Source organism: Larus michahellis, chromosome 3 (assembly GCF_964199755.1).
Source record: "Larus michahellis chromosome 3, bLarMic1.1, whole genome shotgun sequence".
Classification (NCBI taxonomy): domain Eukaryota; kingdom Metazoa; phylum Chordata; class Aves; order Charadriiformes; family Laridae; genus Larus; species Larus michahellis.
Genome location: NC_133898.1, coordinates 83,508,797 through 83,533,812, shown reverse-complemented (window position 1 = coordinate 83,533,812; position 25,016 = coordinate 83,508,797). Strand labels below are relative to the sequence as shown.

The 25,016-nt window shown below is 40.5% G+C and overlaps 1 protein-coding gene across 4 annotated transcripts in view; it reads left to right on the top strand.

Annotated features, from left to right (window-relative positions):
- Window positions 1–25,016, top strand: part of LIN28B (lin-28 homolog B) — a 97,465-nt gene that overhangs the window by 49,790 nt on the left and 22,659 nt on the right. For all 4 annotated transcript variants that reach the window (XM_074578334.1, XM_074578333.1, XM_074578331.1 and 1 more), the window contains one exon: window positions 8,719–8,903. In XM_074578334.1, coding sequence (XP_074434435.1) covers window positions 8,719–8,903 — 185 coding nt within the window. The remainder of the gene's footprint in view (window positions 1–8,718; window positions 8,904–25,016) is intronic.

Sequence of the window (25,016 nt, the reverse complement as noted above, 5' to 3'; positions counted from 1 at the left end):
TTTCTCGTGTAAAGCTGGCATGCAAAAAGGTGGATGAACGGCTTTCTCAGTACTTTTCCTGCTACTATTTTTCACTACTGGTATCCAATTTAAAGTGTAAGGACAGCTTCCCAGGGATGGATGTTAAGAGTCTGCAGTAAGAAAACATGGCGCGCTCTCAGGCCACTTTTATGCAGGGGAAGGGAAAGGTGCACGTGCAGAGAGAGATACCGCTACACCTGAATTAGCAGAGCACAGTCTGGGCCTAATTTCTTTTTAATGATATGCAGTCTCTTGGGACAGTAGGAGGTGGTGAGGGAAGCGGATAGGAAAGCTATATATATAGCTAAAACATCCCCTGGCACAGGGGTTGTCATTCCCATGCCACGGGGGTGTAGAGAGGAGCACAGAAACAAAGCTTATAGACACTGTAGGGCAGGCATGGAAAATAGAGGTGCTGCAGTTGTTTCTGAAAATGTGGTTAACGACACCAGAAAGGTGTAGTAAATCTGGAGGAAACTGTGGTTTAATTTTAGGTGAAATAACTGTACCACGGAGTCTGTGCTTTCTACGGAGTACATTTTCAGTACTTGAAAAGTGCAGCAAACTGTGTGGGTTGTACATTGCGCCTTCCTGTGCTCTTGTGCTTCCACCTGTGTTTATGGGACAATCTACATTGAAATCAGCTGATGTTTAGATTTGTTAGGGGAGAACTGTGTTCTAGTATACTCAGTCTGTTTTTCAGAATGAGTGAATCGTAGCTGTACTGTGTTCTGGCCTCGCCATTAAACTCACGGCAGAGATGCCAGGCAGGAGAGAGCTCAGCCACGTTTTTCATGCAGGTTTCAGTGCATTTATATTCCTTGTGGAAGAAATGAGAGAACTGGACTCTGGCATTCATGCATTTTCTGGTGGCCCATTCTTTCTTTTTTTTATTTCTTCTTTTTTTGTTTGTTTGTTTGTTTGTTTGTCAGAAAAGGGGGTTGGAAGGAGGTCTGTGTGGGGTTGCTCTGTGTGGCAACTTTTTCCTGGTAATAGAAGAAAAGCTGCAAGAATGGCTTATGTTGACCTCTGCCTGGGAGGTTTGGCTTTTTAACAGAAAGGAGACTTGAAAAATGCTCAGCCTAGGTGGACGCTACAAAAGTACGAAGCTCACTATTGTCCTTAATTTTTCAGTGGAAGAGGTACACCATGCCCACAGCCTAGCCATGCTGGTTTTCTCCCCCATTGGGAAGTTTTGCACTTGACGTTTCACTAAAATAAACTGAATGTCAAGGTGCCTCAGAGAGCCTGTTCATCTGCACCTCAGGCCCTTGGCTCATGAAAGAAGAAAAAAGGGAAAAAAAATAGTGCCTCCTCCCAGTGAAAATAGAAAGAGGATAATCTTCGCGATTTAATGATTGCATAAAAGGTCATGTCTGTTTGTTCCCAATTTTTGTAGAAAGAGCCTTTGGGCTTCTGAAAAACTGCCTTACAGCAGACAAAAGTGTTTGTAACAGAAAATGGGGTGGTTTCAGCTGCATGAAGTGACTGCGCTCACCCGAGAATGGAATAGCTCGTTGGTAAGTGAAGGAAGGGAAGGGCACCCATCCTGGGGGGATCTGTGGGGATCCCAAAGGCAGTGTGGTCAGCTGGTAGTGAGGGAGCACTTGTGAGGAGGGAACTTGGAGGCGTTTGACCACTGGGAGAAGAGAAGATCATGCTTCTCAACGGGTGGACTTCAGAGGTTATTATAAACTGTCTGGGATTAACCCCGGGCGTGGTTTGAGGAGATCCCTGAGGCAATCTAAGTTGGCAAGGTGCTGCACAGGACAGCCTTACCTCCCATGGCTGCACGCTCATGTGGCTTCTTTTGAGGTGTGCTGGTGGCTTTTTGACTCTGTGTAGAACTGATTCAGGGAGCAAAAACATAGCAGAAAACCTGACATTACCAAGAAGAGGTAAACGGTTTTCTTCCTGAGTCAATGTGAGACTGAGGTGGGGGAAGAGGAACCGTCCCTTTGAATTGACTGAACTGAGCCCTAAAACTTTGTCTTGTGCCTAGCATGATGATAAGAAAATAGTTAAACCAAGAAATGGGAGAAGAGGTTGGCTTGATTTTCATGCCTGGTATTAAAGCACAGAAGAAGGAAAATTGGGTAAATGAGAATTGCACGTGCAGTAACACAAATGGTCTATGCCAAGGAGCAAAGGGTGAAAATTAGTAGTAGAAAACTAGTTGTGTAGGTGCTACACTAACAAAAAAATATACTTACTATCGCGAGAAAAGAGGCTGAGGTCAGGGAGGAAAAGCAAATGAGATGTTTATTATCCAGGCTCTTTTCATTAGTATGCAAAACTAGAACAGCTGGTGCTGAACGCGTAACCAGATAGAGAGGCAGCAGAAACACAGTCAAATAGCATTCACAGTCTGAACACAAATACTGAAAATTATGCAGAAAATTAGTGAAGTGTCGTGAAGGAAGTAGCATGATGTAAAGAAGCAAACAGTAGAATGGACACAGTAGAATCTGTTTGGCCAAAATCGTTTTAGGAAGGAATTATCAAAGACCTGTTGTAGACCTATAGCTTAGGATTTATATGCAGGCAGTGTAATAATAATATTATGGGAGAGGAATGCTAGTAGGAATAGTAGCATTAGAGGTAAGCTAGATCTATAATTAAGCACAAATGATATTATAATGATGTGATATTTCTCTACATGACACTCAATATTTTTCTTATCAAAATAGTAATTCAGAATAGAAGTTGTGTTATTTTGGACCTTGGAAGGAACTGCTGACCTTATAGAAAACCTGATTGTTTAAAAAAATGAAGACAAAACGTGAACTGGGTTAATTCGGTTTAAGTTAAATGGAATTATAAGAAGTCAATAACTTTTTTTTTAAGGCAAACATTTGTTAAATTAGGAAAACTGGTTAGAGAACATAGGTGAGCTGAAGTACTGGAGGCTTAAATGGAGAAAGGGTTCAACTTGAATCCCGAGTAAAGGAAAAGGAGAATTGTGGGAAATTACCTAATGCTTTTAGCAGAGAACCTTCTCCTGGAAGGGATATTGGTAAAGAAAAGATAATGCAGAAGAAAGGAGGAGGACAGATTATCAAAGGAAGTCGCTTCTTGGAAGTTGAGGTGGAAAAAGAGCTGAAAGTATTAAACTGAGTTAGAATTTACTTAAAGTTTTTAAGGGTTAAAGTAGTTAGTTTCTTCAGACATAAATTGAGAAGGAATAAATTCTTCCGTTGTATAGGGCAGGTGGTTTTGAATTAGAGCCTTTTGTTCAGAAGCTAAATAAATACCATTGCACGCTTCTCAGTAAGAAAAGTAACAGTGTGGGCACAGCGACGGGATGATGAATGGAAACAAGGTTATGAATATGACTGCAGTTGAGGTGGAAATTCAAGACAGAAACAAATGCCAAATAAATAAGGATGTGAAATGGCAGTTTATGCATTGCAGTAACTGCCTACGTATCTGTTCTTTCCCTGCTGTAAAGTTGCTTGTAATAGTTCACCCTAATAACCATAGTATACCTGTAGTGTACGTGGTTATGTTGAGCTTTAAAAACATATTTGTAATACTACAGATTTTTCTTTTTTTACATAAAATATTAAGGAATGTAGTCTCATCTCAAAAATTGCCACTTCCACTGTATATGTCCTGGAGCTCATTGAACCTTTCAGCGAACAGATTTAGCTCACTGAAAAAACAAAAATCTATCCCTGTTTCCTCTTCCTCTTATCCTCCCCCCCCTCCCCCCCCTTTTTAAACTGAGTTTGTTTCCTGTCAGATTAGTGAGTTAAATTGGCTTATGGGGAGGACTGAGAAGTGCCAGATTTGGTGCGAGATAAGCCTCTAGGAGCAGGAAGAAGCCCTTGAGGTCAGCAGGAGCAATGGCGAGTTGTCTTGTGGGTGCCTGGCCTTGGAATTCTGTGTTAGTGCAGCAGAGCTACGTGTTGCGCTCAGAGGGGTTGTTGTTCAGTGTAGGGGATTTTTTGTTTGTTTTAGCATTCTGCCTGCAAAAATACATGGTCTTCACAAACCTCCTAAAATGAACTTTTGGTGGATAGCAAAAGTCCTTGCAGCAGGACTTCCACCATGCAACTGATACTATTTTGCAGTGCTTCCCCTAACTTTTGCAGTGAACAACAGTTAAATTCTGATTTTTGACTTAATGCAGGTAAGAGCGCTAGTGTAGATCCAGTGTAAATCATTTGACTTCTGTGTCCTCTTACTCTGTACTCTAGCTTTACTCAAAGGTTGCTGGTTCTTGACGGAACTGTACGAGGTTGTTTTGGAGAGAACTTCTTAGAATCTTCAGTGCGGTTGGGCTTCAGGATACGCTTTCCTCCATGTCTGGATTTAATTGTAGATAATTTTGGAGGGAAAACCGTTTTCCTACTTTGGGAAACCCGGCATACTGGTGGCATCTGGTCATTGTACCGAGCAATCAATCAATCACTAGATAAAAAGGGGCAGAAGTAAGAGATGCAGAAAATAAACGATCCTAAGCAGAATGCCACTGAAAAACTTCTCTCTCCCCCCCCAAAGAATTTAATGTCTGCAACAGCAGCTGTTCGCAACCCTGACTAGAAATGGCAAAGTTGTTGTGAGGAGGCACTTACTGGGACCCTGTTCTCCCTTCCCTCCCCACACCTTAATAAAAGTAATGCACATGGATTGGAGGCCCCTGTAATGAGCCTTAATTCCAAACTTCCTTTCTTTTGTAGAGGCCGGTGAGAGTTGTAAGCACTCCCTGACACTGCCAAAGAAACAGTACTTGTCTTTGGAGCTGTCTTGATAATACAGTTTATATTTGTTACGTTTTGATTTTCATTTCATAACTTTTGATTTTTCACTTCTTGCTTTCCAAGAACTTATAACCATGAATTTTTCCACTTTCATTTTTTGTTGTTGCTAATACTCTGATGAAATTGCCAGCGTTTTGGACCAGGCCATTGCTTACGACAGAGACGTGTGAGACTTTGCGTTGTAGGTTAAAATATCAAGAAATAATAGGATACCTATTTAAAAAAAAAAAAAAGAAGAAAGAAAGAAATGGCACTGTCAAGTTAAAAAAAAAATAAAAAAGCTCTAGTCTGAAATCAGTGTATTGACTGCTGGCAGAAATAACAGCAAAGTCTCTGACAGCTGAAAGAGAGAGAAAGGAGGAAAAGCATGTTGCTTTTAAGTTTTTTCCCTTTGTTCATTGGCGGTGTGCCCATACACCCCATTCAGGGCTCTAGAAATGGTTCACTGACTTGAAACTCTGGCTGCTTTTAATTGTGTGGGGTTTATTTGTATAAGTAATGTGAGGAAAATACTGAGCTAGGTCTCCCAATGTTAAATTATCAACTTTACAGACATTTTTTGTCCAACTCTTTAGGCAACTTAAGAGGAATTCAGGTTTTAGATTTGTTTTGCTGGTTTCCAAATGTCACTTTTCCCACTATGGCTTTGAATTGTTGTTGTACCCTCAGAGAATCTCTGCATGAGCTGGCTATGGCATAGTAGTGTACATTTATGCAATAAGTCAGACGGCACCAAATCCATCTCTAACATTGAAAAGCCGTTGAGGTGTGTTCAGGGAGAGTACTGTGTAAGTCATTTTGAGTGTTTTTTTTCAACATTTTCTGTTCTTAAAAGTGCTTGAAAAAACAACCATACAAAAAAATGTAGTCTTGCATAATATGTGATTTATGAAAGCATAGTTCCATTACTTTGGCTTTTAAATATATTAAAAAATCTCTTTTGTAAATATAGTGCTTTGTTTGGAAATAAAAGTTCCGTTGCTAAAAGCGAAATGAGAAAAATAAAAACATTTTAGAGTACTAATAGTGCCCTGTTTCAGGTTGTGTTTTAAATAAGTACTTCATTTTTTTGAAGTAAAGTAGAAGACATAAAGTTACATGCATATCAGATGTCAGCCTTTGGCATTTATTTTATAATAGTGAAACTCAGAAAGGAAAAACGTGTAAGTCTTGCTGAGACTTAACTATATCTTCATTAAGTTGTAATTAAACAAAAAGACAAAAGCATCCATGCCATGTTCAGTATTACTGAGAAATAAGAGCTTATGTTTATCTGCTTGAGATTCCGCTTGTGCTTAGCACCTATCTGTGTTGCCTGATTTGTCTGGTTTTGGAACATTTAACTATATATTTTAGTTTGGGACAAAATACATGTTGGTTCAGTTCTTTCCTTTTCACCAGATTTTCCCTGGTGGCTGCCGAAGACTGAAGAGGTGTGGGTGGACCTAGGGAGGGATTCACGCCACAGGCAGAGTCTCTGTTTTGGTTAATAAGTAGTGGTGTCTTTTTCGGGAATCTTCTGAATTTGGATGTTTCTTCATTGTGACGAAGATCCCCTTATTGCTTTACAGACATTTCAAAGTGAAGGGCTTGCTTGAAATAATATGGTCTTCCTGGGTGGTTTGTTTTGTTGGTTTATGTAGAATTACTGCCTTCCAGTTGTATTAGTCAGAAAATTTGCATGTTTCCTGTTTCATACCTTATATTTTCATTTCAAAAACCAGCCAAATTTATGATTTAGGGAACAGATATTATATATCACTTCTTTCATATGTGACCCCTCCCCGTACCACCCACCCTCCTTTTTAAATAGAGATCAACTTCACACTTAGAAAGTCAACTATTTGTCTCATTCTTCACACTGTTACAACATTTGGTGGAAAAGTCACATGCACAACTGGATAAGCAAAACTAGCCTTCAACCTAAACAGCCGACCTGTGTTCTTGCTTACCTTTGACTGCAGGAAAAACTATAAGCAATTAAGTCCCTTAGTCAGACTGGCATTGGTAGCGTCTTGTTGCGTTACGAATGGTTGCTGGTGGGTAGGCTGTGAGAACTCAGCTGGTCTGGTACTTGGGGTTTTTGTAAGCAAAGGTGTGTGTCCTTCCACATGGCTTCATTAAAATAAATTTTCCCAGTTATTTTATAATTTTTAACTTAGCCTATTAGTGCTGTGGGAGGTGGTGTTTGCAGCTGTGTCCCTCTTTAGAAAGATAGGGAGAAGTGACACAGGTTCCCTGAGGTAACTGCTGCAGCATTAGGCACTGGAATCCTGTTTTCCGGTGTCGCTGGGTGTGATTGAGCTCCGGGTTGAGGTATCTGAATCACAGAAAAGTCTAGGTTGGAAGGCACCTCTTGAGATCATCTGGTCCGGCCTTTTGCTGAAAGCAGGGCCTTGGATTAGGTTATTCGGGGCCTTATTAAGCTGAGTCTTAGCCATTTCCAGCAAAGGGAACTATACTACTTCTCTGGGCTTCTCTATTTAATTCTCCTCATAGTGAGCAACTTATGTTTGATGGAGTTTTCCCTGAAGCAGCTTGGGCCTGTTGCCTCCCGTCCTGTCCTCTATGCATCCTTGTGAAGAGACCAGCTTACTCGTTGTGTATGAACTATGAACTCTGTAGGTGTCAGTTCTTGTGCTCTGCTAAAATAGTGCCTTGGTGCTGCAGACCTGCCGTACCCATGACATGAATACAGGGAGCCCGTGTCAGGGGTTGCCATCTGACTTGAACACGTTCCCGAGTTGCACTTGTGGGGCAGTAGATGGTTGCTCGGCTCTTTTTGACGTGTGACTGAGTGGGATGACACCTGCAGTGATGATTCCCTTCTTGACTCCAAGGTTCGGCCAAGTGAATGCCGGAGAACGGAGTAAGAATCAGTCAGGATACGTTTTTCTCTTTGCTATGAAGAGTTCATGAGCAAAGGAAGAAAACAGGTTTCATAACTTTCCTGCAAAAGCTACAAGTGTTTGGAAATTGACGGATTTTATAATATTCTCTGTGAGTCCAATTCATGTCATGTGTAACTTCTAAAATAAACATTTAGTGTAACCAGTGTCTACCATTTCATCTTTCCCCCCCCCAAAAAATGTCTCACATAACTTGATGATAATTTTATTTAAGAGTTTGATTAATCACATTTGTCCCGGGATGTAGCCTTACTATTGTACATAATTCATTAGGATTTGAGATAAAAATTTTCATTGCATCAGAATCAATGGTGAGCTATTCTTGACTTCAGCTTGTCCAAGATTTTGCTGCTACAGCGTAATATCAAAAGACTTACCAGTATTTATTTCACTTGCCCTGATGGTAATAATTTCCTTTTCTGTGAATGAAAATACAAATCCACTCCTAAATTATGCTATCTAGGCAAGATTTTTGGGCTAGTGAACACAAATTTAGCAGCTCACTAGGTATATTTGAATTGCCCATTCCAGTGGGCTTTGTTCAGAGTGCCTTCCTCTTGCCTCTCATGCGCATTGTATCTTTGATTAATTTTAAGAGCAGCAGAGCCCTGTCCCAGATATAAGGAATGTGAATTATGATAATTTTGATCATAAACCAAGGGCTCTGAAGTGAACTTCCCATTTTGTTAAATAAGCCTTTTCAGTTTCTGATGCCTGTTAGACAGGGGTTTTAAGAATACAGCATTTTTTCTGCTTCTTACATCTATAGCATTCATCACAGAAAAGGAAAATATTGTTTCAGTTTTGCTGGTACTGAAAATAGCTTCTTGTCACTTGTTTAGTGTTTTCAGTGTATCCAAGACTATAATTTGTAGTATCATCTGCTATAGCTCACGCAGAGGAAACTGTTATTCAACCTGTATGTATTCTAGGATAGTAGGCAGGATGTTTGTCCTGTTGATTATGAATGTAAATACTGTTTTTAAGGCAATGGTAACCAAGAGTATTTTTCCTATTTACAGAGCAAGCTTTACATGGAAGGATTTAGAAGCCTAAAAGAAGGAGAACCAGTGGAATTTACTTTTAAGAAATCTTCCAAAGGCCTTGAATCAATACGGGTAACAGGCCCTGGTGGGAGCCCCTGCTTAGGAAGTGAAAGACGACCCAAAGGGAAGACAGTACAAAAAAGAAAACCAAAGGGAGATAGGTAATTACCTTACTTTGCTATTCCCCCCTTTTTTTTCCTTTGCAAGTTTTTCTTGAAATTATGTTTTCAACATTTATTCATTTGTAAAAGGAAACCCGTCTATGTAAATTTGGCTTTTTACATGTAGCCCAGTAATTTGATTAAACTTATTAAGCTGTGTCTATACAACTACATAAATCACCCACTTGATTGGTTGTACTTGAGAAGGTTTTATTGAATTAGAGGGAGCCTGCAAAGGAATGTAATATTATTTTGAAAATATTGCTATTAGACCGAGAAGAGAGGTCAGTCTGAATACAGGTGAAATGACGCCATGTTTAGGTGAGAATTGTGCATGCTGAAGAGACTATTGTGTGCAGTGGGGTTTTAAACTTTGCATCAGTAGTTTTGTACAGAAGAAAGTATAGGTGGCAGAGTCAGGGTTGAGATGTACATAATTTGATTAATTATATTTTTACTTAGTGGACAGAGTATAAGGTCTTTCCAAAGGTCTTAATGCCTGGTGGTCTGAAGAACTGTTGTAATGATATTTTACAAAATCCAGCTTAGTCTCGAGAGCTGCACTTCTTCATACACAAGTGCAGCAGTCTGACTTGCGCTGTTTTAATTTACTTTCTGCCCCTGATGGCTTGAAGAAGTTCTGCAGCCCTCTTCACTACGAAGTCACCTGCCCCTAGTTCCCTAAGCACAGCCTTTCTGCCCAAAAGCTTTTGTATTTAGGTGAATCTCCCTTTTTTTCTCATAGTATTCCCAGCCCAGTAGCGGTAATGACTGAGATCAAGGGAAATACATAGTTTGTGAAGGATCCTAGTAGGAATGTCCAACCAGCCAAGTTTTTTTTGCTTGCAGGATTTGACGTATGGCCTGACTGAGGGGTGGCTCTTTTCCATTGCAAATTCTGAAGCAGAGAGTAGTTCTGGAAGGAGGGGGTCACCTGGAAAGGCAGCGTAGCCCAGTCTCGAGAAATGGGGGATCAGAAGCCTTTGCTGGCTACAGATGAACTCCGCTTGTCCCCACCTCTGTTAAGACTTCCCCCTCCCCCCCCCTTTTTTTTCTTTTTTTCTTTTTTTTTTTTTTAATTAAGGACTGGACACAACATGACAGTTGTCCCTCTTTCACCTTCTTTGTAAGAGCTAAAGGCCATGAAAAAAATTTATTGCTGCTGTAACAGATCAGAGTCCATAACCACAACAAGGAGAGACTTTGTAAGCCGGACAAAGCTTTCTTTTTGATTGCTCGCCATATCTGGCCTTTCAGCGTTGTAGTGCATGCAATGGCTGTGAAAAATCTTTTTTTTTTTTTTTTTTTTTTTTTCCTTTTTAAGCTGGGCTTCCAATATGGTTCTTATTTAAACCATCGGTTTTCCATGGATTGTAATTACTAATCTGTTTAGGGTACTACCAGTGTTATTGATGTTTCATACTACGGCAGCAAATAAAAGCCACGGTCACGCGATCGTGATACTGTTGTCCTGTTTGTTTGTTGCATATGAAGGAGAACAGTCCTTGCTTCAAAAAAACTTGAAATTTAAATGAACAGGCTGTAAATAAATGAGGAAAAAATGTATTTAAGAAGACAGGGATTTGAACAAATCACAGAATCACGCAGAATCGTAGGGTTGGAAGGGACCTCCAGATATCCAGATGTAGGTATCTATAGTGCACAGTTTAGTCAACGCAGGGGAAGCAGTACTTTCAGAGTGCAATTCATCTCATCCTAGGGAATCACCTAAAATATTGGGGATGAATCTTGCCTTGTGGCTGTTTCTCTTCAGGGACTACAAAAGGAGCCTAGCTCCGATGCTGTAGATACTTCCTTTACAAGTCTCTGAAGTTAGGTGAGGTGAATCCTACTTTCAATGATGTTTTTATCATAGCTAAAGCATAGAAAAAATTGGAACAGATATACCCTGAAAAACAGTGCAGAGGGGTGATCCATAAGACAATGTACTCTTTCATGTTCACTTGCCTTTAAAGAAGGAAAAATTCAAAATTAAATGGAATTAATTTGAATATGAAAACGTGGGCAAAAACATCTACCCACTTCTGTCTCAAAATTCTTATGCTTAAGTTATAAGACACCAAAAAAAAAAGTGTGAAATTTGAAATGTCTGAAGCAACATTGACATTATCACTCAGTGAGGAGAAGTGTCTTTGCTTGAAGGAAAATTAGTTTTGATTGAACGCCTAGCCAGCAAAAAAAGTGCATCTCCAACATGTGTAGTGGAAAATTTCTTAAAGATTGCTGTTGTACTGAGAACTGCCTCCATTTAGGAAAGCTAATTCCATGTTCTTGTGTTTATCTCTTTTCTACATTATCAGTGTAACAGTGTGAGGGACGAGCCTCGCTGCATCTTTTTGAATGAATCCCATGACTCTATTTATGGCGTAGGCGGGATTTAAGGCAGAAGGAAAGACCATCAGAGTTAGAGATAGCAAAGGTGGGAAAAAGAAAAGAAAAGCAGCAATATGTGCAGAGAGGACATGACGCTGAGGTTACCAAATATTGGTGCTTTTTGGTAGATTTTTTGGTGCTTCCACAAGAGACTCGGAGTCTCTGTAATTTGCAGAGTGTTGTTGCTGTGGGGACCTTGCTATGAAACGATCTTCCCTTTAGCGTTACTTTGGGCTGTGTTAATTTTATAACGTGGGGTGGGAAGGCTTTGCAATTGCTGTCGGTGATATTGGCCACTTCGGCATCTTTCTTAGCCAGCATGCTAGCGCATGCCATGCTAGGACGGGAAAGTCTTTTGTGGTCCATGTGAAGTGAAGCTGTGGCGATAAGCAGCCTGCAGGCTTTAGGTTCCCACACCTTACTTTAAGTTATTGTAATACCTGTGTGTCCTGTGTATATATTTTTTTTCACAGTGTCTGGAGTAATCTGGGCTAGAGGGGAGGTTTCTAAATGAGACTGAGCTGGGATTATTTGCATCTGAGAAGTGCTGGGTTCAGACGTGATGTTTTATGGCAAAGATGCACAGTGGCAGCTCGGGGGGCTGGTCGCTACCTAAGTAAGCCAGGGGATGAATTTGCGAAGTGTTACCCTGCGGCAGGTTGTGGCTGCCTTTATAGGAGCTCCTAACACGTGCCGAACACAATGTGTTTTGCTCAACTTTGACCGTGAGCTGACACAAAAGCGTGTTCTGCTGCTCTCCAGGAATGACCACAGGGAGCTGATGCAGAAAAGATAAAGAACTTCAAATTCAGACCGTAATCACCTGCTTGGTAACTTGTAGAAAAGTCTGTGAAAACTTGATTTAGAGTAGAATAAATGAAATTAGAACCTAGCCCACCATCTCAGAATGGAGGTTTGGAGGAGGGAAAAGGGAGAAAGGAAAAAAAATTATGCTTTAAAAAAAACCCAAAAAACAAAAACAAAGCAAAAAAACCCAAACAAACAAAAACCAAAACCAAACAAACCCCACTCCTAGTGACCTAAAATGAAACCTGGTAAAGGACCTTTTTATCAGTTGTAATTTTTAAATTTAATATTAGTTTTATAAATTTGTATAGCTGGGGAAACATTCTTTAGTGCAGTGTACATTTAAGTAAATTTGACCCACACCTTTGGCACAATATTAACAAAGGTGATGCATGATGCTCACAGGACTAGAAACTAGAGTTATCTTTGCGGCCTAGAGGTATTATCCAGTATCTGTAAATATTCCTAGTAGAAGCTCAAAGATGGATACTTTTTCAGCAGAGTATCTGTAGTTCTGTGTCTGCTCAACTTGGCACTTGCTTCATGTGGAACATTTCAAGGGGTGTGGGGAAGACGACAACTTTTTTTGTTTGTTTGTTTTGAAGTATTTACACCAAAATGGAAGCAGTAAAATTAAGCAAGAAGGAGAGGACAACGAAGAAATAATTAAGGGTATAGCTCCATCTCCCGGTTTTAATTTATGACGTTTCAGTCCTATGGTACACTCTGCTAAAATCACACTTGTGACAGGGAGGCTTTCTAGCACGGGTGACCTGTATCAGTGAGTGGTTTGGATTTAAACATGTAATAAATGTGTTGTGAAATTTTGAGTTTGACACAAAACGTTTCACTTACTTGGTTTATAGCGCAGCCCTGCAAGTAAACTGTGAGGGAGAGAGTCGGGAGCTGCTGGAAATGAGGGAGCTTAATGAAGCATTGCTACTGGATAAATGGTGATGCTGAATTATGTTCTGGGAATACAGCTAGTGAAATAGCCACGGATTTATCCATGGGCTGCAGCGTCAATGTAACACTCCAACGTAGACATCTACGGAGGAGAGACAACTAGAAAGAATGTATTTTTCTTTTAAGATGTAATAAATGGTGTTTGCCAGTGACTCCTAGACGTGACCAAAAGGATAATTTTCAAGTGAAGAAACACACATTCCTAAACCACGGGTTGAAATACAACCACTTGGGCAGGGGCGGGGAGTGTAACTAAAAAATGAAATACTTCCCTGATGAACTGTCACTTAAAATTAGTTTGTGTCTGAGTCAGACAGAAAACGGATTTAACATCTGAAGACATGCTGCAGATGATCCAAAGTTGGACTATAATAACATCTTAAAAGTCTTTAAAAGCTCATGGTCTGCACAAACAGCCGTGGAACAGGTGTGATGCAGGCAGAGATGACGGCACGATGGAGTACTGTGGGGGGCTTTTGGATCAAAGTTAGCAGGAGTATGAGAGCTAGTTTAGGACAGAAAAGTTACATGATACAAAGTCACTTCAAACTTGAAATTATATCAGTTCCATCTCTATGGACTGAATCACGCTCGAGTGTATAATTTAATTTTCATAGAAAAGCCTCCTACGGCTTGAGCCAAGCAAATTTTTGTGAAGGAGACGTGAATAATGGGGGTGGTATGGGCTGTGAAGGAGAGCCCTAAACTAGTACTGAAATGGGAAAAGCTCATTAAAACTGTGCTTAGCAGAGAGATGGGGCCGAGGCGAATGGGGAAAGCCCATTAGAGTCCCTTCACCCAAGAGCTGGGAGGCAGGGCCAGGCTGGTGGTCACCGCACACAGCTACGCTGTGGGGACACGTCCACTCCTGCCCTCGGCCAGCCCCAGGGACCCGCTTTGGGCAGGTCCTGAGCAGCAGTGGTGCAAAACGGGGGGCAGACAAAGCAAGAGCGCCCAGCCACCCAGAGAAGCGGATGAAAAGTTCAGGGAGCTGTGTGTAGCCTTTGGCACAAAATGGTGTCGGCACATCACTGTCAAAGGGTTGAATTTTCCTCCTCTCCGGGATAGGTTGTGTTCACAATTCTGCTATTTTTTAAAGAGGAAGCTAGCACACAAGTAATGCAGAAGTTGCATGGCTTTTCACGTACTTCTTAAAAATACAGCCTTGCAAAATGGTCTAACTCATTATAGTGGTGTTTCAGAAATTAAAACATGAACACCTCCTCCTCCTTCTCCCTATCTTTCACCTGGTTTTAGATGGTAAGAATTTCTTTCTTTCCAGTTTTCATTCTTGCTTTTCCCATTTTTCAAGCGTAGGGCATTTTCTTGGCTGTTCGCTTTTTCGCTGCTTCACAGCGATTCTGTTGGGTGTTTGGTTCCTCTTTCCAGTGGTGTTTGAGACCCCTCTTTGTCTTATGGACTGCAAAGGCCACCTTAGTTTTGTTGTGTTAGATGAAAACTGCCATGTGAAATGAGGTCCCTCTGGCCTACTATCCTCTTTCCAACAGGAGCCTGTATTTAAGGAGAGATTGTAACAAATAGGGCGATATAGCTTTCCATCCCTGGCAATTAGTGGTCTAGGCATTTCTTCAATATCAACACCTACTATGCAAAAGACAAACAGATGATGTGTTAAGTACCTGAGTTGCTGGATGCAAGTTTCTCTTGGATCCTAAAGCAAAATTTGAGATTATTTGTGCAGAGTTGTAAGTAGTGAATAATTTGTACACAAGACAGTAGGCTAGGAAAGGGGATAAGCACCATTCTGAGATGTGCTTTCTTACATGATCTCATTATTGATATCTGCTGACTGTGCCATAATAATCCACCAGACTAGCATGAACTGCTTGTAACAGGAGCAGCAGAACACTGCTAGATTTAAAAAAAAAAAAAAAGGGGGGGGGGGGCAAAAAACCAAAAAGCCTGAGAACTTTGCACTACTCCAGGACTTTAAGAAGCTTATAATCTTTGCTGGACTGCAATCATTAGGGACAAAGTTTTCCATGCTTGCTCTCTTTTTTCAGGCTGACAACTTTTTGGAAGGTTTAGCAACAGTTCAGGTTTTTCCAAGTGTGGAATAAAACTTAGAGGGCTGTATTAATAGGGTTAAAAAATAGGTAATGCTTAAAAACAGCTGCCACTCAGTGCTGTGGATCAGAGGCTTGAAAGCTGGCTTGGAAATGGATCTCTAGGGTTAATCTTTCCTTGTCTTTCTGCAGACCCATCCAAGTCCAAGTTAGAAGCTGCTGAAAAGTGTTACTGCGTATATTCATTAGACAGCCCTTGTTAAAATACCTATATCATCCATCTTTGTTAAAGGGAGCTCAGAACCGCAGCCTTCCTGCATACCAAACGCACGGTGTGCTTCCAGGACTTGGTCCGTCCAGCCGGGTGAGAACAGAGTCAGATCTCCGACACCACGTATTTTCTTCACCAAAAGATGAGAGGAAGGTGGCTTAAGGGAGGAGAGACAAAACAACTGCCACTGGCTGGTGTGTGTAGTACCCAGTATCTGTGGACCATACACTATTTGGCACAATTTCATCTCCAGCCTCGGGTGTAGCTAAACTTCAGTCTTCTGGAAATGCCAGGTATAGAGCTGTGGTAGAATAAGGGCCCCAGCGTGAGAACACAAGCAGGAAAGCCTCGGCTCTCAGAAGACAGCAAGCCCTGGCCAGCCTAGCTTCTACCCCCATATCCAGCTCACAGCAGCGGGAGTTGCCTTCCTCAAAAGATAATGGGTTTCTCTTCCTGTCTATTTCCGCAGCTCAAACAGTCAGCATCCAGGATGCCGAGCCGAAGGATCATTACTTGAATGTTGGAACTAGGTGTAGAAATGGTTACGGTTGTGCATAACAATATGTTTAATATTAGAATAAAAGATTTTGTCTTTCAGAAGACATGGAGGAAATCCCATTCCAAATTTTAAATGTAGAGAACATTGTTTAATTTGCAAAGCCAAGTGCCCATAGTTAGATGTAGGCTACAAAGCTTAATTTGATCCCTTACCAGCTGCGCTGCTCCTGAGACCGAGGTCAGGTAGAGTGATTTTGGGGTACCCAGGCACACTGTTGTGTGCTGGGTGGTGATACAGGGAATTCCTCGTTCATTTGAAAGGCCGTTTTCTGGTTACACACAATTTAGCTACCAAATTCATCACAAGGCAACTGGAAAGCAAGGGCTCATTTCAGATGCCACATTGCTGGTGAACTTGCCACAACCATGTAGTGTTTCCGTCTGCTCGCTCGGGTGCCAGCGGGAACTGGGCTTTGCAGTTAGGTGTACAAATCAACAAAACACACAAAAATATGTGCTTCCTGTCCATCAGACGTGTCTTCTGGTAGGGTTATTCCCATGCTTCAAGTGCATACAAATTTCTGTGCTAATGCAGGAGCTGGGAACCTGGTGGCAGTGACACAACTAAGCGGTAGCTAAGCCTAATTTTCTTCATTGCGAGCTTTTATTAAGAACAGAGTAGAGCCTGAATCAAGTTGTCTTTGGTATCTGTTTGTATGCACGTACAGTTAAGAAGCGATAGGCCCCAAATTTTTCATAGTGTTTATAATAACAAATCCAAATTTGATGCTAAAGTAAGTAGATGCAATTCTGAAAATGTACAAGGAACAGATGAAGTGAGTAGGAAGGTGTCGTTTTTATGCAGCCTTATGTAGAGTAAAGCTGTCCCTGTGTAGCAGATGGGTTTCTTAAGTACATACACTGTTTTCGGAATGCGGATTATTTCTCTTTAATGGGAAAAGAAATTTTTCTTTAAACAGCCTCTTCTCAGGCCTTGTGTTTTCCGAGTATTACACCCTCTTTCACCAAGGGAAAAGCTCAGTCTCATTTACAGTAAAGTACCAGCATATATTCAGGCCTTTGCTATGGTGTACTGACATCCTTAATGATCATACTGGAGTCTTACCTGTAGGAATGATTCCCCATATCTGAAGGAATTTAGAAGCAAGAAAGAATTGTGAACTTTTTTCAATTTAATAGAGATTACGCATAACTTCAGTAGAGTGTATGTTAAAAGCATTTCAGTAAATAATTTACAAAACGTCATTTTTGTTTCTAAAAATCTTCCTAATATAGCTAGCATCTTCTACCTTAATTCAAATTTCTCTCTTGCTGTTTGATTTCTTACTACTATACTAATATACTACTTTCAAGTAGACAAGAATAAACAAAATGTACATACATTTTCAGGGCCCAACTCAGTAAATACTTAAGCCTGTGCTTTGGAAGTAGTAGGGAAGAGGGCATTATTTGAAAAGATAGCCCCAATTGGGAAAATTTCTTTTTAAGTTGATGTTGACCCTGACTACAGACTGTGCTGCTTTTTGCTCATTCTATAGCTGTCAATGAGCTGGGAACAGAACTGCTCACAGGACAAACTGTCTTTTAAAAAGATGCATACCGTCTGTGCTTTATTTTACTACCAAAACGTTCCGTGGAAATAGTTAAACCCCCGGTCCGTTTTATTTTAGGAAAACAGTTGCATTTCCTTGCTTTTCTTGATGTGTTGCACTCCAGCATCACCTAGCAAACATAATCAAGGCATGTAATAAATATGTAACGCTAAGGAAAGATTATAATGGTGATTCCAGATGATGGAAACATTTGGCATTTATCTTGACCTGTTGAAAAAGATACCAAGAACTTGAAAGTTGGAGAAAACTGAATTATAGCATAGCTGCTAAATCAGATATTCCCAAAACATTGCCTTTGATTTACCGCTGTTGATTAATCTGAAGCTCTTCAGAAGGAATAAAAGTTCTGGAGCCCTTTAACTTCAAATTAATAAAGTCTGTGCAGTAATATAATTCCAAATCGCGACAGCTGTTTCTTTTATTAGCTGTGGCTTCATGTTTCTGTCCTTGACACTTAAAGATCAAACCTACTTAAATATGAATCATTTAAAAATGTGAATTTACTTCAGTATCTTATTTTGTCAAGAAGCTCGGCAGCTCATTATATAAGAGGGATGTGTCACGGGGGTAGTCATCAGCTCTGTAGTGGTGGTGCACGCACGCTACTGCTGTTCCCACCGTGCACAGCCCACCACAGCCCCCCGAGTGCACCTGCAGTGTGCTAGAGCACTTCTCAAGCAGGTAATAAGACACAGGCTACGTCCTGAAAGAAATCGTGGGTTTAAGGGCGTACTTACACCGGGAAAGGCAAGTTTATTTGGGGGAAAAAAGTACCAGTTTAAGCCACCCCGCACAGCGAGGTGGCATCCTCCATCCAGAAGGAGCAGGACTGAGTGGGACTTTGCAGTTGCTTCTTCTGGTTGTGGGAAGCCATTCAGAGAAGAGGCAGTGGAGCTCAAATGGAAACGCTGCTGTGATGTCTATGGTCTCTCAAGCAGGGTGACAGGAAGATGTTGCAAGGACAACAGATAAAGAAAAGATTAGGAAGGAATGTGAAATCAAGCACAGGCTTGGGGGAGATAAGGAAGGAGAGGCAAGAGAAGGACTTGGGTAAGGGAGGACAGACCATTGAAAATGGTGTCAATATGAGAAGTGCAGAGTTTTCCCAGTCTCCAGATTATCACCTCAAAGCTGGTAGTTCAGGCACTCTTCAGGGGGGAGTGCAGAGAAACCTGAATCCCCTCGGTCACAAACAGGGGTTGAATCAAAGTTTCCTCCATTTTGAAAGACTGCTGCAAGCCAAGGGCTGTAGCACACAAGGAGCTGAAGTGCAGGTGGGACGTGAGCTCCTGCTTCGCAGCCCTGCGAAGACCCAGGTGATTCCAGCGGACGTGGGAGGGTTGATCTGAAATGGGACTTTTTGTGGTAGTCTGCTTATTGTGTGTTCCTCGTTTAACCGGGTGACAAACTTGACGCATCTGGAGTCTGTTTTGCAGAACCACCAAATGCCCCTAGCTGTAACAGTTGCTCAGTTTGAGCTTTGCCCTAAACATATTGGGTGCTATAAAACAGTAAGTGCTCTACAGGCTCCGGTATTTCAAATTGAGCACCTAGAATAAGGCTCCTCTGGAAAATGATTTTGGCTTTTTTTCTTGTTCTCTGGAATCCTGTGCATTTTGTTGAGACCAGTTAAACCATGCATTTTCATGGAGCCATTGCGAAGTAATTAATATTTGTAATGCATGAAGATATATTAGTGAGAGCCCCAAAGTTAGTACTTCCGTATTGTGTTGAGGACTTTGCTGGATTTAGTGGTGTGTCCAAGCATTGAATTGAGTAGGCTAAAGAGGTATGCAGTAACTATTTTATATTTCATGTAGCAAATGAGAAAAGGCCAAGTAGAAGAACTCCCATGTCAGCTGGCAGGCTGTTACTACACCGTACATTGTTCCCTTCCCTTTTGAATGCTGAATTTGTAGGTAATGGGTAAAAATTAGCTTGAACACTCCTCTGACTGGCAGCTGGGCTTGGGGATCTGGACTGGTTTTTCTTTGAAACCGTACTGTGACACTGCAGGATGAGGACGGAGGGACTGGTTTCACGGCAGAAATCGCACATACGTGTGCAAGAGAGAACAAAGGTGGCCGTGGCCGAGCTGGAGGAATAGCGAGCCGAGGCTGGCGTTATTGATGGAGTAGGGGGAGCTGGGTTTGCTCAGTAACAGACCTGTGGAACAGTTAAGGAGGAAAGAGTTGTGAAGGGTCACTATGAAATATGGGAGGGAGCTAAACAATTTCTTTTCTTTGATCTCCGTTCATTTATAATCTTATTGGTGTTGAGGCTCCTGGCACTAGAGCTTTTCCAATGAATAGCTGAAAGTACAAAAATTGATTTAAATTGCACTGGTCTTGCGCTGAATGGCTTTCTTTAGCTTAGAAGTTACTTGGAGTTTTACTCTTTTAGCTGTCGGACAGTTTAAATGCTAAGCATTTAATTTACTTCAGGCAGTTCTGAAAACAATAGCAAACCACAGACTGCTCTTATTTCATTGTCTGCAATTAATGTCGCAACAGCCTTTGCATCAAAGTTTAACCAGAATGCTTTGATTTCCTCAGTGATAAATGGGTATCTTTTGACCAATATAAAAAGCTGAAATAGTTCAATGTTTCAAATTCAGCTTCAGATTTGCTAGTGTTTAAAATCAGTGGCTCTGCCTTTTTGTTGTGATAAACTAATAATGTAAAACATAACAATAGAGTGTGTGCGTGTCAGTCTGTGTCTGCCTAATGAGACGAGTTGTTCTATAAAATTATGCAGTGTTGCTTCTTCCATCAATGGGAGGGAATCATCAGTAGTTGGCAATAGGATTAGAAATTGTATCTAACTCAGATGTAAGGAAAAGCCTATTTATTTACCTTTTTAAAGGTTTAATTTTATTTACATTCTTGAGTTAGTTGTTGTAAATCACTTCTTTCTAGTACATATCTGAAAAATCATTAATTTCCTGTTGATCAGGCTTGGTTTTCCATGTTTTTGTGCTTTGATATATTTTTGGAGAATCATGGCTAGCTTCTCGTATAATTAATGTTAGGAATATGTGCCTACATCTCCTCTTCATAATTACTTAAAATGTGTGAAGCACTTCGGTTTTCCAAGTCAAAAAAACCCCAACCCCACAGTGTTTTAATTTACTTTTTGTTAAATAGTTCAATAGGATTTTATGTTATTAAATGTGGGCGTATCATTAATCACTTCACTCTTAGAATTTTTGTCCTTACGTACATTGTGTAACGTACAAATTTTACTTGGAGCTCAGAAATAATTTTATCAACTAGTTCGTTCTTGTTATCCCTGTATTTCTAACTCACTGGAGCCTCACGAAGTTATCTTTCTCCTTTACAATCTATACATTTCACTTATGCTTAGAAAAGAAACATCTGGCATTTTTTTAATGAGAGCTGTACATTCGTTGACCAAACAAGCAGCAAGGAATCTGTTGTATGGCTGATTATGGCAAGAAAACGAGGTAGTAGTCTCATTAATAATCAGTAAAATTTGTATAAACTGGTGCTGTTTCATTTTCTGAGTTAGCTAATCTCATACTTTCACCCTTACAAGAAAACAAATCATGTTTAAAAATGCCTAATATGGAAAAATGCTACTTTTGAATGCAGATATTAGAAACATTTAAAACATACGTATTTGCAGTTAAAGATGTCGACTCTTAATTCTCTCCTGTCTAGAGCCTTCCTTTTTTATCTTTGAAGTTCACTCATTATTCCATGTTGATGCCATTGGTTTCGTTTATTTTTGTATCCTACAGACATTAATTCATACTGTTCAGATCCAATCTTTTTAGAATATTTCCAAATGTAACATATCAACAAGTTTATATTTTACGCAGCCTGTGGAGCTGAATTTTGGAATTTGCTTTTTTAGTGGTTCTTTTGTGGAAGCGAAATCTTTCAGGCATGAATTGATAGTCCAGATCTTTTGAGGTCTGTCTGTGCTAACCTATGACCTCTGTTCTTAGGAGGTCAACATCTGAGGGCAGGAGATTAAGGCAGTTAAAAGATTGGAATGGGAACTGGAATGGAAAAATTAGCCAGCACATTTTGGGTGGAAAACTTCAAAGTCATCAAACAATTTGCTTATTTTAAACTCAGTTTAAGGGTAACAAGCTAATTGTACTGTGTTTGTTGACGCAAGCAATTTATATTATTTGAGAACATTAACACTGAAGAATTATTTTTTTTTTAATTGGAGAAACATAATTCCTGTTTGGTATAAAAGCGCTCTCTATTTTATATACGAAATGCTTTTGTGCAGTGTTTTCTAGGATAGTAATTCAGGATCTGATCATACAGCCTGTATGCAGTTGATTAGCTCTATTTCTTACAAACAGCGATAGTAAATGTTGTGGAACCTGATTCTTGCTTGTGGCTGAAGACCCCTCACTCTCATGGGAGAATACAGGCGCTCTCAGTACACGGGAAAAATGATTCCCATGTTTAAATTTCTGACTGTGATGCCTAAAAACATTTGTAAGCATATCTTTTTTTATTATTTTTTTTTACAGCTTTTCAAATGTGAACGCCTTTCCAATGCAAACTTTGTCACCAAGGAATGTCCTTTCATAGATTATAAATTAATTTAAAAGAAAACGGCACTGTCTGTTTGTTCTTGTCTGCCGTATTTCAAAATTCATTAGTATGTGTTTTTAGAAGAATGAGGACTTCATCTTTCATCTGTACGCTCAATTTAAAAGATGATGTTATCTAGAGAAAGACACCTTTCCACATCTGAAAATTATGCACGTTCAAGGATTTGTGTAAGCAGTCACATTTTTGCGTTGTTTAAAGTGCAAATAAACGTGATTTCAGTATCACGTGCCAAAGCCAGGGTAGTGTTTCAGCATGCAAACCCACCTATCGGGAGAAAAAAAAAGAAAAGTCATGGATATCTCCCAGCTCAGGCTCTGACTAACAGCGTATGGATTCTGGTACTTCTCCTATAGGTATGGGTACTAATTAAAGTACTGTAAAATACAGCTAAACTCAAGCGGACAGCTATCTATAAGCCTCAGTATAACCTCCACACATTATTATTGTTCTTTTGGTAGTGAAGGATATGAGATTTAAAACCCTTTGCAAGCTTATAGCTTTCATCACTATTCCTCTAAAGGCTAAACCCTTCCTTTTGTTGCTTTTAGCCCTGACTTGTGCCTGAGGGGAAATTGAGCAAGATGATCACCATCATTTCTTCCTCCTTCATGGAAGGAAAAGAAGGGAAAGCAGGAGGAGCTGTTGCGGACTGCAGCAGCCCGTGGAGCGTTCCCGGGGATGCTGCCACCACTCTGCTTCCTTCCTGCCGTTCCACTGGGGCGGCTGGAGAAGCTGTACCAGCTGCAAGGGCTGCCATGGACGGGTGTGCTCTGTGACCCCAGCAGTGCCACCGTGACCGGGTGCCCTGTGTCCCTGGTGGTACTGCCACAACCGGCTGTGGCCCCCGTCTGCAGGAGTACCACAGCGGGGAGCATTTGAAGGGGCAGGACCAGCCCTGAAGGCTGTTGTGTCTTGGAGATCGGTTCCCCGTTTGAATTCTTGAGATAAAATGGGGTAGCTTCTGATCAGCCATTTTGTGATTCTTGCTTGTCAGCCCTCTCTGTGGTTAAATAAATCGTTAGGATCAATTGATGGAAAGCTAGTTCTGTTTTGTAAAAACAGCTTTGGTTACCCGCTTGTGAGAACATGTGAATCATTCGTGAAGGAACAGAGGACTTGTTAATTAATAAAGGAAGAAAGTTAAGTAACTACAAAGATATAGCGTGCCCGACAGGACTTAAGATAACTTTCTTGTTTGCCTAAGCCCTTGCTGTACATTCCCTCTGTTCTATCTGTTTAGATAGTAAACTCTTCAATGGAGAATTGGTTTTCTTCTTAGTCCATACAATACTTAAAATCACTGCTGGTTTTAATTACAATAGTAATTGTGCTTCTTGGCTATTTGAATTATTAGAGAGCAGTGATACACACACATTTTTTTAATCTGGAAGACCTATTTCCCAGGATTTTTGTTGGATGTGTGTGTCCTCTTGTTTCATGGTGTTTGATGATTTAAGCATCCTGTCCACAAGCCTGCTTTTCTTAACTGTCTTTTGCCCACCTTTTAGAAGTAGTCTATAGATACTTGAGATCGAAAACTGCTCTAGTGGAGAGTAGGGTGATGGAGGTTTTTCATCCCTTAATTATTGTTGCATTAGTTCTAAATGTACTAAAAACCGCCTCCCAGGTTTTGTGGGCTGTAGCTTGCAGGGCAGAGTAGACTGCTTGCTGAGCCTGAGGAAGGGGGAGTTCAAAGCTCAGAGAGGTAGGAATACCATTTTTGAATGACTTAAAAATTATAATTGACTTCTTATTATGAAACCCTGCTTTGGTTTTGCTTGATCTGTGTGAGAAAGAGGTGTGGAGTATATTTTCAGTTCCCTCACATGTTCTTTTCACAACAAAAAATTGCCGCAGAGCTAGACAAAACTGAACAGAATTACTGCAAATAGTATTTTCAGGCTTATGTGCCTGTGAAGGTTGAAATTTCTGGCAGTGCAGGTGCGCCAGATTTCAAACTGCAGCCCCCAGTGCTCTTGGAATCAGTGTCTCCAAATGGACCCTGTCATTTGCCTCAGCTGAGTCACTTCCTTACCATGAACTGCCATAAAGAAATGATTTCTTCTGCTTTGCTTTCTAGGGGTTAGCCTGCACTGCCCCCCTCCTTGTCAAAATAAGAACTCATCAGAAAATACCTTTTGTAGTAATGCGGTTTTCAGAAATCTGGATTATTGGTGGCCTTTTTTGTTGAAGGGACTATTGGGGTTTGTGTTAGTCCTCTGTTTTTGCTGCTGATTTGAGTGAGAAGAAGCCAGTAAAGAAACACGTAGGTTTTCTTTGTGGGTAATGGTTATGGTTGTTCTCAGCTGCCAGGTGAATGTGAATGTCTAGGAGATACTTCAGGTGACAGCCATCCATAAAGTCTTTAGAAGTATATCGTATTAGATCTAAGCTGTTGTATATCATTTTTCCTAAAGACCCACATTTCTTGCTTTAATTCTTTCATTAAATATGAATGAGTCAAGTGTGAAGGCTTTGGAATTTGGCAGAATAATAATAGTCTTTATGCTACTGTAGCGTTAAGATGCATTTTATAGAAGATTGACTTTAATTGGGAAGAGCCAAAAAAAATTATTAAATCTGTTGTGTACATATGTGTTGCATACACGTACAGCATGCGCATAAATGTATACACAATAGGTTTATGAAAGGTTGCCTCAGCTGCATTGAAAAAAGTGGAAACCAAAAGGAAGATGAAAAAGAAATTGGTTTAGAATGAGATGCATGTGTTGATGACCTCATGAATTAAAAAAAACCCAACCAACCAACCAACAAACATTGCTTTTATAGTTGCAAGGTGAAGCTGACAGGAACTGATTAGTGATTTTTTTTCTTATGCTGACAGTGATACTCCCTTTCTATTCCAAAATTCCACCAGGTGAGCTTGGTACAGGCAGTCATGCAGCAAACTG